The sequence below is a fragment of the Aegilops tauschii genome, chromosome 2 (assembly GCF_002575655.3).
Source record: "Aegilops tauschii subsp. strangulata cultivar AL8/78 chromosome 2, Aet v6.0, whole genome shotgun sequence".
In the NCBI taxonomy this organism is placed as follows: Eukaryota; Viridiplantae; Streptophyta; class Magnoliopsida; order Poales; family Poaceae; genus Aegilops; species Aegilops tauschii.
In genome coordinates, this window is record NC_053036.3 from 428096192 (window position 1) to 428109616 (window position 13425).

The following is a 13425-nucleotide window of genomic DNA, read 5'->3' on the forward strand; positions in this document are numbered from 1 at the left end:
GCAGCAAGGCACGTATTGTATTGTTGCCATCAAGGATAACAAGATGGGTTTTTTTATCATATTGCATGAATTTATCCCTCTACATCATGTCATCTTGCTTAAGGTGTTACTCTGTTTTCATGAACTTAATACTCTAGATGCATGCTGGATAGCGCTCGATGAGTCGAGTAATAGTAGTAGATGCAGGCAGGAGTCGGTCTACTTGTCTAGGACGTGATGCCTATATACATGATCATACCTAGATATTCTCATAACTATGCTCAATTCTGTCAATTGCTCAACGGTAATTCGTTCACCCACCGTAAAATACTTATGCTCTTGAGAGAAGCCACTAGTGAAACCTATGGCCCCCGGGTCTATCTTCATCATATTAATCTTCCAACACTTAGTTATTTCCCTTGCTTTTTTACTTTGCTTTTATTTTACTTTGCATCTTTATCACAAAAATACCAAAAATATTATCCTATCATATCTATCAGATCTCACTCTCGTAAGTGACCGTGAAGGGATTGACAACCCCTTATCGCGTTGGTTGTGAGGATTTATTTGTATTGTGCAGGTACGAGGGACTCGCGCGTAGCCTCCTACTGGATTGATACCTTGGTTCTCAAAAACTGAGGGAAATATTTATGCTACTTTGTTGCATCACCCTTTCCTCTTCAAGGGAAAACCAACGCAATGCTCAAGAGGTAGCAGCAGCATGTCTGGGAGTGATTCGGGAGACACGGCGAGCAACATGTCCGACTGAGCCCGCGCTCCTTTATTTTGAACCTGCATGCAAAAGCTTAGGCATGGCCCCTCACGATGTAAGAGCATTTTGGGGAGGGGGAGCCCCTCATGTAAATGGACTACCATTTTACTTCTTAGGCTAGGCTTGAAACGCGCTTTCGTGAGCTCAGGGGCCTCTTGTGGGCTTGCTGCCGTAACTTACCTTAGTCCAGTCGGGCTTCAAACTGATTTGGCAGCTGCGGATGTGCATTTCTTCCGAGGGGAGTCCTTTGCAGGCTCGCGAGGTTTTGGTTTCCTGAGGGGTCCGCCAGTCCGCCCATGAGGGCCTCGCGAGGAGCGAGCGCCAGTCATGGCAGGGTGCGCGCGTAGTGCGTGCATGCCACGCCCAGCCCTCGCTCGCGAGGTGCTTGGAAGTGGGAAGTAGCAGACGCTAATCTCAAAACAATGCACGAATCCAGAAACTCACGAAATCACATGAACGAGAAAAGGCACCCCCCACGATTGCCAATGAAAATACGACTTCAAATTCAAAATCAAAGGCTGCAAATTTGAGCTACAGAAAAGAGGTCGGAAGCAAATGGCCGCATCCGGCACCTAGCTAGTCTTCTTGTCTTCCCACCAGCGCGGAGCATGGTGCTTCCACTAGGACGTGGGCGGGAGCCCCCGAGGCCCGAGGGCGGCACTCCGGAGACTCCGGGGCGTGTACAACCCCACTCATTATTACGTGAGAGTGTCACGAGCGGAGACCTTCACACGCGTGAGCCTTGCTTCATATCGCCAGGCGAGGGCCCCGCCCTGCGCCACCCTCGACCATCGTTGGGGTGTCCAGAAACCAGGACGAGACCAAGGGGCAGAGAGGACGCTGGTGGCGCCCTCGGCGACCACGGGCGCTTTGCCGGGGGGAAGGCTCGCCGGCGCTTCCCCCGGCAGAGGGCCTACCTCCGTGCCACGCCTGGCTCCGTGCGGCACGGGGGAGGGCCCGGCTCCGAGCCTCTCCCTCGCAGCCCCCAGAGCACCACTCCTGCCGTTAGCTGGGCCACTGTCCTATGGTCTTCGACTGCTACCGCGACAGGGGTCTCCTACAGTTCAGGGTTAGCGTAAGTTTGCTCCTGCGACACTGGTTGTACCCCACCGTCATCGTTGCTGAAGGGGTCGGCGAAGACTCCAGACGGCCCATGAAAGGCCCGTGCCTTGAGCCCTCCAGCTGCCCATCCTGGCCCGGGGAACGGATCGGAGCCGTCCCCCGGCATGTATTCCAGGTGCACCATGCGGGGCACGTAGGCGTCCGTGATTGCCTCGCCAGAATCCTCCCCCAGGTGCCCCGCGCCTTGGGCCACGAATTGCGGCGTCTGTCCCTAGTGGCCGCCGCGCGGCATCCTGACACGCCCTTGCGGCAGGCCGTCAGCACTTGTCCCTCCTGGTAATGGCGCGGTCGCGGCAGGACGGCCAGCGCCATTGCCCGCGCTCGTGTCGCCGGATCCTCCTTGCGCCCCGAGGGGCGCGCGGGCTCGTCGGGGCCTCGCGCGCGCTTCCACCACAACCTGGTGCATGGCCATGGAGCAGAAGGGTGGCGTACCTCTGCAAGCGGCGTTCAGGAGTTCGGCGACCCGCTCTAGTAGTGCGTCGCGGCCGCTCTCCATCAGCCTGCACCGCAGTAGCTCCCCCGCCATGATGAGCGCGGCCCGCATGTTTGCATGCTCCCGTCGGGTGTGAGTTGCTGCTGCCGCAGCGTAGCTGGAGGATCGCGCGGCGGCGCGCGTGTGCCACGGCGCGAGGGCGGCGCGCGTCGGTCCGCGCTGCCTACGTCCGCGGGCGTTGGGCAGCGCGCGGGCCGCCTGGAGCGCGGAGCTGAGGTCTTCTGGAGCAGATGGTGGTGCCCGAGCGGGCCAGGCCGCCCATCGGTCGGCTTGGGCCCTTGGATCCTTAGACATCGGAGCCGCCAGGTAGCAACGAGTTGGTCGATGGAGATGAAAGCTTCGGCGCACCCCTACCTGGCGCGCCAAATGTCGGATTACGGTTTCCGGCAAAACCCTTGAGTTTCGAACTCTGGGGTGTGCACGAAGATCTCTCTCCCCCTAGCTCACACTCCCGCCACGATCTCAAGGCCTAGCCCGCCGAACCCGAGGAACAAGGGACACGAGAGTTTATACTGGTTCGGGCCACCGATGTGGTGTAATACCCTACTCTAGTGTGGTGTGGTGGATTGCCTTGTAGGCTGGGGATGAACAAGTACAAGGGAAGAACAGCCTCCCGAGGAGAGGTGTTCTTGAGCTTGGTGAGCTTGTGCGTGTGAGGATGGAATGGATCCGATCCAAGATGAGTTGGGGCAAAATCAGTTCCCTCCTATGGTGGTGGCTAGTCCTATTTATAGAGGCCCTGGTCCTCTTCCCAAATGTTTAGGCGGGAAGGGATCCCACAACGGCCAATTCGAAGGGGGGCAGCTAGTACGAGCTATCCTGACAAAAGGGGGTCTTCGCCTGCCAAAGGCTCTGGTGGTGACGCCGTCGTGGGCTCCGCGATGACCTCCGTCCGGCCGTCCTGCTGGTCTTGGTCTTGTTGCACCGATATGGAAACCTTTGCCTGATGCCTCGGGACTCCTTGCCTACGCCTGCCCCTTTAGCACCAAAGAGGCAACCGGTACTCTGCGCCTGCTGGCGCCCGCCTGGCCTTGGTCGTCATGGCTCACGTCACGGAAACCTCGCGAGGTGCCCCTTGCCTTGATCTCTCTGCTCCTCACGAGCCAGCCTAGTGAGACTGCCCCTGAGGAGGTCTTGTGTCGTCCACCTCGCGAGGCTTGGCCCCTCGCTAGGGTCTTGAGTGTTTGCTGATGAAGATGGGCCATACCGGGCCGCTAGTGGAGCCACGCCGTAGGCCGCAGTTAGGCAAGTCCGGGGACCCCCATTCCCAGAACGCCGACATACTCAGGGAGAACACCTTTACCTTGAAATTTAGTAAAGGGATCATCTTATAATGCTACCGTTGTACTAAGCAAAATAAGATGCATAAACGATAAACATCACATGCAATCAAAATATGTGACATGATATGGCCATCGTCATCTTGTGCTTTTGATCTCCATCTCCAAAGCATCGTCATGATCTCCATCGTCACCAGCTCGACACCTTGATCTCCATCATTGCATCATGGTCGTCTCGCCAACTGTTGCTTCTACAACTATTGCTAACGCATAGGGATAAAGTAAAGCAATTACATGGCGTTTGCATTTCATACAATAAAGAGACAACCATAAGGCTCATGTCGGTTCCTGATAACTTACAAAACATGATCATCTCATACAATAACGTATATCACATCATGTCTTGACCATATCACATCACAACATGCCCTACAAAAACAAGTTAGACGTCCTCTACTTTCTTGTTGCAAGTTTTACGTGGCTGCTACGGGCTTCTAGCAAGAACTGTTCTTACCTACGGCAAAAACCACAATGATGATTCATCAAGTTTGCTGTTTTAACCTTCTTTAAGGACCGGCCATAGTCAAATTCGATCCAACTAAAGTAGGAGAAACATACACCCGCCAACCACCTTTATGCAAAACTAATTGCATGTCTGTCGGTGGAACCGGTCTCATGTGCGTGGACATGTAAGGTTGGTTTGGGCCGCTTCATCCCACAATACCGCGGAATCCAAATAAGACGCTGGTTGTAAGCAGTATGACTATCACCGCCTACAACCCTTTGTGTTCTACTCATGCATATCATCTATGCATAGACCTGGCTCATGATGCCACTGTTGGGAAACGTTGCATGGAAAACAAAAAAATTCTACACACACGCAAGATCTAGCCATGGAGATGCATAGCTACCAGAGGGAGAGAACATCTTCATACCCTTGAAGATGGCTAAGCAGAAGCATTTATCAACGCTGTTGATGTAGTCGTACACCTTCAAGATCCGTCCCGATCAAGTACCGAACGTACGGCACCTCCGTGTTCAGCACACGTTCAGCTCGATGACGTCCTCGCCTTCTCGATCCAGCAAGATAGGCAAAGTAGTAGATGAGTTCCGGCAGCATGACGGCGTGGTGACGGTTGGTGATGAAGAACAATCACCGCAGGGCTTCGCCAAGCACTACAGAAACTAGACGGAGGATAAATTAGATGGGACGGGGTTGCCGGCACATGGCTTGGTGAATCTTGATGTGTCTTGGGTGCTAGCCCTGCCCCTCTATTTATATGTTGAGCCCTGAGGTCGAAACTTGGAGTAAAAGCCTCCTCAAAGTCGGTTTTGCCCGAAAGGCAAGAGTCCTTGTCGGACTCCAGGGCCATACGCCAGGGTTCCCGGCGTCTGGGTCGAGACGCCAGGGTTCCCGGCCTCTGGTCTCCGCAAAACTTCCTTTTTGCTCTTTCCAAAACCCTCGTGGGCTTTCCCCTTTGGCCCAAATAAAGTGTTCTCGTACCCAAACATTTCAGGAAACATACGAAACTCCTTCCGGTGAATTCCTGAATCCTTCCGAAGACCAAACACTATTATCCCATATATCAATCTTTACTTCCAGACCATTCCGGAGCTCCTCGTCATGTCCGTGATCTCATCCGGGACTCCTAACAACATTCGGCCACCAACATACATAACTCATATAATACTATATCGTCAATGAACGTTAAGCGTGCGGACCCTACGGGTTCGAGAACTATGTAGACATGACCGAGACACCTCTCCAGTCGATAACCAATAGCGGAACCTGGATTTAATAGTGTTTGGTCTTCATCAGTCGAACCTTATGACAACATACTTAATTCCCTTTGTCCTTTGGTATGTTACTTGCCCGAGATTTGATTGTAGGTATCTTCATACCTAGTTCAATCTCGTTACTGGCAAGTCTCTTTACTCGTTCCATAATACATCATCCTGTAACTAACTCATTAGTCACTTTGCTTGCAAGGATTCTTATGATGTGTATTACCGAGACGGCCCAGAGATACCTCTCCGATACTCGGAGTGACAAATCCTAATCTCGATCTATGCCATCTCAACAAAAACCTTCGGAGATACCTCTTGAGCATCTTTATGATCACCCAGTTACATTGTGACATTTGATAGCACACAAGGTATTCCTCCGGTATAAAGGAGTTGCATAATCTCATAGTCGAAGGAATATGTATTTGACATGAAGAAAGCAATAGCAATAAACTGATCAATCATTATGCTAAGCTAACGGATGGGTCTTGTCCATCACATCATTCTCCTAATGATGTGATCCCGTTATCAAATGACAACACATGTCTATGGTTAGGAAACCTTAACCATATTTGATCAACGAGCTAGTCTAGTAGAGGCTCACTAGGGCCATGTTATTTGTTTATGTATCCACACATGTATTTAAGTTTCCGGTCAATACAATTCTAGCATGAATAATAAATCTTTATCATGATTTAGGAAATATAACAATAACCATTTTATTATTGCCTCTAGGGCATATTTCCACCAGGACTAAGCTTAGACTCATGGGGGAAGCATGCATGGTTGCGCACCAAACAAGACAAATAAAAAGAATTAGAGTTACCTGGGTATATTGTGATGAATGGTTGTAGTACAGTGCACACGGTTGATCTGGTGAGAAGCATGATTTACACAACATTAGGCCTAATGACTTATAAGCGGCCTTTTTTTTACAGAAAATCAAATTTTGAGTGAACTCACATTTTAGTTTTCTACGCGGGCTATGTTTGTTTATGAATGCATATCTATAGTTGCTATCGTTGTATTATGTTTAGCCAATGGTTGAAATGTCTCTACTATCTCTAGACTATATATGTTGTTTTCATGTCATGTCGCATCGCTGATATACTGTCAAGGTGATAAATTAACATAACAAAAATCACACTCTTTTTTGTCTTTTTCATGAAATTTTCTTTAGATGATTACTCTAAACAATATTTATTTTAAACAAAACTATTGATCATCAACTTATACTATGTTTCATAAACTTACTAAACATCAAATCATTTATTAACAGTTCCTGGAGTAACGCGTAGGATATCATCTAGTTCATAATGATTCTTATCTCGATTGTTTATATTCGGCTAGTTGTGTAATCTGTTGGATATTACTCAATCCTCTTCTCCGATCTTTACCTCCTCTCGCGATAAAATTTATCTACTCCACTCTCCTCTTGTGCCCTCCTAGCTGCATCCACTATCTATTGTCTCATCATCTCACATGACCACTGTCGGCACAACGGGAACTGGGGTATCCCGAGCATGTCACGTGGGATTACTGGAGGTGCATCAAAGTACCGTGCTTGTTAAAAATAAAGCTGAGGAAAAAAGATCAGCAGACATCTCTAAAGAATGTATCCCGTGGAGGCATACCACTTGGGGTTTCATAGGCCTTCGCTAAATATTATGGTATCTTCAAAAAGATCCGATGTTTGGAGAGTGAGATGTCATTAGTAATGGTGCCATGAAGTTCTTGTGTGTTGAGCAAGGCATGGAAGAAATGCTCGTAGCATGGAACTCTTGACAAGGCATTTAATGAAGTTACAACGTATGTACGGTAGACCACCGCAGGCCTACGTTTGGTAGGCAGTAGTAAATACCATCCAATGGACTGAGTATGCTCCCTGTGCGATAAGATGTGTGACCTATCAACTATGAGCATGAGACATCATAGGTACCATTTGTGCAGGAGGCACACATCGATAGGACACTGACGCAAGGGTACCAAAGAAGCATGATGATGGTTAGAGGTACTCGAGTAACTAGCACCTAGACATAAGCTTCCTAACTGACGGTGACCTAGACTAAGGGGTCCCCACCTAGCTGACCCACAGTCCCTAGGCCGAGCGTATGGCCCATCGATCTCAATAAGGAAGGACTCTGGAAGCCTCGAGCCCAGTCGTGATCAAGACAGACGATGCCGAAGACTTGGCGTACACTTCAAGGATAACTCCAGATATTGGTGTGTTTATTCCTAGTTGGCAATCGACCATGTATAACCCTAGCTACCCCTGGTGCCTATATAAGCTAGAGGGTTAGGTCCGTAGAGACACAATCACAATTACCACCCTTAGGGTTTAGAACACAACATATGATCTCGAGGTAGATCGACCTATACTCGATACTCCATCATCAATATAATCAAGCAGGACATAGGGTTTTACCTCCTCGAGAGGGCCCGAACCTGGGTAAACACTGTCTTCCTTATCTCCTATTCACCATCATTCCAAGATCCACAGCTTGGGACCCCCTACTCGAGATCCGCCAGTTTTAGTACCGACATTGGTGGCCCATGGAGGTCCCGCTATGTAGTCACAAAGGATCAATGAAAACATCGGTCAACGATCAAAACCCTCACGGCGTGGTTTCTACGCCTGAATCTCATGTCATCGGATCACCTGAAGAATCAAAACACCGTCGACACACCTCCTCTATCAAGAGTCGAAGTGCGATTAGCGAGAGTTAACTCCCGAGCCCCATGCTTTCCCTCCCGCCCCAGCCAAAGATCTCTATATAGAAGAGAACCAAGGGCTAAGGTGCTAGCTATCTGATGACCATAAAGTCAACCGATTGGGAGGAGTCGAGGACTCAGATGTTAAAACTAATTTGGCTGGCTCCTTGATTGTACGCCCTTCTCGAAACAAACATGTCGGAGCTTCAAGCCCACATGTAGTTGGGATCGATTTTTTACTCACCCACCCCCACATCGATTATTGCCTGAATACTTCAGGGCCTCCCGATGTCTGGGATCTAATCTACATAAAACAACAGTCTATTGAGACAGTCCGGCAATTTTGGACAAGATTCCCGTTCGTCAAAAATAGAATACCAAATTGTTGTGACTCGGATATCTTAGCAACCTTCCGACATAATTGCCGAGATGAAGGCATCTCAAATGCCCTCGCTTGGCGCCGAGTTCAAACCTTCTTAGCGCTATCAGACCTGGTGTCAAGGTTTTGTGTCATGGAAGACGAGCAACTCTTTTCTTCATGTGGGTACAACTCACTTTTCCTTCGATGAAATGCGAACACGTGGATGGCTCAAAAACCACAAGCAGATTTGATCTGCACCGCAACATCAAGATGGGAGGAAAGACCCGCAAAAAGGAACAATCTTGCCATCCCACGTCAGTCGAGCCATCACAAAAGAAAAGCAAACCTGTAACAGGACCTAAAACCGCCCTTGGCGGTCTGCTGGATAAGCAATGCCCAATCCACTCAGTTTTGCTAAATTCCAACCCAACTCATAGCCTTCGAGTTTGCTGGGTGATCAAACAAGTGGCCAAGGGAGGTGAAGCACTCCTCGGAAACATGGGCGCACACAATCATCCAGCAGCATCTTCGGATGAGGAGGAGATCCTGATGATCTACGAAACTTACACGTCAAGAAACCAAAGGAAAAGAGCCCTTCGAGAGCTAAGCCACGTCCAGCATATAATCAACAATGGGGATACCATGGGGCAAATCACCAAGTGGACCATCGAACTCCTCCCTTTCAAAATCATATACGACCAAGACGAGCTATTAAATCTCAGGTGTTATCAGATTTCATGGCAGGGTGGATGGAGGCCGAGCTCCCTAGAGAGAATAATACATACTCACATTGGACGAAGTACTTTGACGGCTCCAAAATGCTCGCGGGATTAGGGGCTGGAGTGTTCCTCGCGTCGCCAACAGGTGACAATATATGGTATGTACTGCAAATTATGTACATCGATTCCAACAACGCAACCGAATATGAGGCTCTGTTACATGGACTTCGGATAGCAGTCTCAATGGGAGTCCGGCATCTTGAGGTCTAGGGAGATTCTAGCCTCGCCATCTCTCAAGTTAACGGCGAATTCGACGCCAACGACAAAAAGATGACAGCATACCGAAACACCGTCTTAACAATATCGGCCAAATTCGAGGGTTTAGAATTCCACATATCCCAAGAGATAGCAATCAAGTTGTAGATATTCTTGCCAGAATGGGCGCTAAATGCGACCCAGTCCCAGAAAATACTTTCCTAGAATGACTCTTCAAGCCATCTGTGGTCTGGCAGGATGATGATACGGTATCCGGATCAAAAGACTCTGAAAAGGCCACTTCCTTAGCCGTTGAATAAGACAAGGGGATAATTGGGGGCTCGGCTGTCGAGGAAACATCCTCGGCTCATCAGATAATGGCAGTTATTGCGCCATGGACCGAACCCCTCCTCGCATACCTACTACGCAAAGAGCTGCCCAAGGACCAAACTAAGGCTCATAGGATCATTCGAAGGTCCAAAGCTTATAAAGTCAAAGGTGTCACGTGGGTTACAACCCACCTATTCATTGTATTCACACAAGTGTAAGCAACCGTTGTGGTGCCCCCAACATGGCCAAGGCAGAGGACACACTTAGAGAAATAGCAAGGATCATGGATAGGAGATAAAAAAAGGTGCTCGAGCGAGTAGTTTGCACTATTCCTTAGAACCCGACCACCACCAAAGCTATCCCGGGCATACCCAAAGCTCTCCTGAGGATATGCAAACCCCACCATATTAGTCACATCAACCAACCAAAATTAGGAAGTAGGGTATTATGCCACAATACGTCCTGAACCTGTATAAATCCCTTATGTCATTTACTTTTCAGTATCTCGGGGAATAATTGAGCATTTAGCCTCTGGCTGAGCTAAAAAAATAGAGTATCTTTGATCCCTCATGAGTTGACACTCTGAAAACCACCTAACCATTATTTGGGAGTCAAGATATGCAACTTCATTAGGAATGCTACTCAATTTGCAGGTGGACGCATTTCACACATACAAGTTTGAGGAGTTATTAGTAAAGATGACTGGGTCAAGCTCGAGGGGTTCATGCCTACTGTGGAGGTGGCTTGGCACTCTGTCCCAGCCGACGCCGACCCCTTCCGGCGGCTTTTCGCGCGGCTGAAGGCCACCGCCCGTTGCCTCCAGAGCTGGGGCTCCCGCTCCGTCGGGCACATCACCTCCCAGTTAACCACGGCACGCGAGCTCATTTATCGGCTTGACGTCGCGCAAGACCACCGTGCTCTTTCACCCATCGAGACCTGGCTCCGGCGTGAACTTAAACGCACCTATCTCGGTCTAGCTTCCCTCGAACGATGCCTCGTGCGCGAGCGCGTCCGGCTCCGTTGGCTCAAGGAGGGAGACACGAATGCCGCCTACTACAAGATCCACGCAGCGCACCGGAGCCAGAAGAAGCGTATCCTCAGCCTGCGCGTGCACGATGAGACGATCACGGATGCGGCATCCCTGTCGCGGGTGGCCTACGAACACTTCTCCTCCATCCTTGGCACCGTGAATACCCGGGCCCACTCCCTCCGTCTGGACGCGATCAACCATAGAAGCTTCGACCTCCTCGAGCTAGACGCCCCTTTCTCTGAGGAGGAGATCTGGGACGCGATCAAGAAGATGCCAACGGGCAAAGCACCCGGCCCCGACGGATTCACCTCCGAATTCCTCCGGGCGTGCTGGCCAATCATCAAGGCGGACATCTGTGAGGCCTTCGACAAACTCTACGCCATGAACGGGCGCGGATTTCACAAGCTCAACGAGGCCCTCCTCGTCCTGCTACCCAAGAAACCTGACGCTGCCGCGATCACGGATTACCGTCCCATCAGCCTGATTCACATCATCGCGCTCGTCGCGCTCACTGCCTGGTCCATTTGGAAGCACCGAAACACCGTTGTCTTCGATAATGCCCGCCCTCAAATGATGATCTTGCTCGCACAATCAAAGACGAGGCCCGCCTGTGGGCACGTGCTGGAGCAACTAAGTTAGCATCCATCATTCCTGTAACCTAAGATCTATTGTAGCGAGGCTGAGCACCCTCCCCTCTGCTCATGTTGCACTCTCCGGGTCGCCTTCGGCGCACGATCCCTAGAGTTTCACCCTGTACTACCCCCCCCCCCCCCCCCCCCATCAATGAAATGATACGCAACAATGCGTATTCACCAAAAAATGACTACATTGCTTACTAACCTACTAACTGTCACTTGTAATTACATACCTAAAGAAAGATAAGACCATGTGTGAAAAGATTTTTGTCTTGGTTCGCCACATCACATGACTGCAATTGTGCTTTAATTTGACTGCCCCGCTTTGTTCGACGATGACATTGTTGGAATGTCATTGTTGACACGAGTCGTCCCAACAATTGCTCACAACTGACAGCCCAACATTCAAGATTTGGTGCTTCTCCAATGATACTAGGTTTTTTTGCATGTGAATGCATTTCAATGTGTAGAACGTCTCAGGGGTCATTAGTGAATACATTTCTTACAAACCAGCTGGTTATCATGTGTAATGACACATCAAAAGCAGGATAACATCATGTGTGATAAGATTTTTATTAGCTCAGTACGCCAAGTCATATGACTCTAGTTGTGGGCAGATTAGTCTTCGAAATGTCATTGCCGAAATTAGATACCCCGGTAACTGTTCACAACTAATAATTTAGCGGCCAAGATATGCAGCTTCACAAGCAATGCCACACCTTGCATGTGGATGCATTTGAATGTAGAAAATCCGACGAGTTATTATAAAGTTGACTACATTGCTTACTGGCCTCTTAGTTGTCACGTGTAATGACATATCCAAAGAAGTACAAAACTATACATGGTAAGGTTTTATTAATTTTCTTGGTAGGCCACGAGATATGGTCTAGTTGTGCGTTAATTTACCTCTGCCTCACCTGTGTCCTGACAATGACATTGTCGGATCACTATCAAAAGCAACTGTCCCATCAATTGTCCACAACTAATAAATTGACAGAAGATATGCCGTTTCACAAGCAAAATTACTCATGTTGTATGTGAATGCATTTCAATGTGTAGAACATTTGAGGAGTTACCACTTTGGTCACTGACCTACTCACCTGTAATGACATATCTAAAGCAAGATAAAAATGTGTGTGGTAAACTTTGTATGCATTTGAAAAGAGAAGAACGTAAATCCATCTTCTCTTTCACAAGTCTTTTCCTACTTTATTTTATATGGAAATATATTTTACTAAACTCGATGACATTTTGCACCACAACAAATTTGCTCGCTCTTTTCAAAAAATATACCAGCATACCAGCTAGCCAAGTAACTTTAAGAGCATCATCTTACTCTAGAAGGGACGTACATGACCAAACTAAAGGAGTTAGACAGATAACTCACATGGGCATGTGAAATTCAAGATACCTATAGGAATGTTTAGAGAGTAGGGTGTTGAACTATAGATACATCATCAAGCATCTATGCAAAGGTGCATTCTTCATCTATTTCAATGCAACTCATCTTTGTAATTAGTAATAACACAACATCATCTTACTCTAGAAAGGACGTACATGACCAAACTAAGAGCATCTCTAGCAGACCCCGTAAAATCCCAACCCGCATAAGTGTTTTGCAGTTCACGGCAAAGTGCATATGCAGGCCGGCGGGGCGAGGTCAGACTCAGACCCCGTATAATCAACCCGTAAAAAAGAATATTCTCTGAATATACCTCTTTCTCTTCCTCTTCTCACGCCAATTTGAAATCAACCGGCGACCGACGTGCGGACGAGGAAGACATGGCCAGAGCGGAGGCCGGTGGACGAACGGACGAGAGAGACGCGGGACGGCCATGACACGCGGGCGGAGGCCGGGGTGGCGCGGCAGCGGCCGGGCGCGCACGGCCGGACTCAGCAAGCTAGCTAGCTAGCGTGGCCGTAGCTAGCTAGCTTGCTTGCTCGCATCAATT

At 49.0% G+C, this 13425-nt stretch overlaps 1 protein-coding gene across 1 annotated transcript; it reads left to right on the forward strand.

Moving 5' to 3' along the window:
* Window positions 1-10532: 10532 nt before the first annotated feature.
* Window positions 10533-11477, forward strand: LOC141041087 (uncharacterized). Its single transcript, XM_073507199.1, has one exon. The coding sequence runs from the start codon at window positions 10533-10535 to the stop codon at window positions 11475-11477; it is 945 nt and encodes a 314-aa protein (XP_073363300.1).
* Window positions 11478-13425: the final 1948 nt, after the last annotated feature.

What these genes read in the sequence shown, in the direction of transcription:
- LOC141041087 (XM_073507199.1), top strand. Translation starts at nt 10,533, where the DNA reads ATGCCTACTGTGGAGGTGGCTTGGCACTCTGTCCCAGCCGACGCCGAC.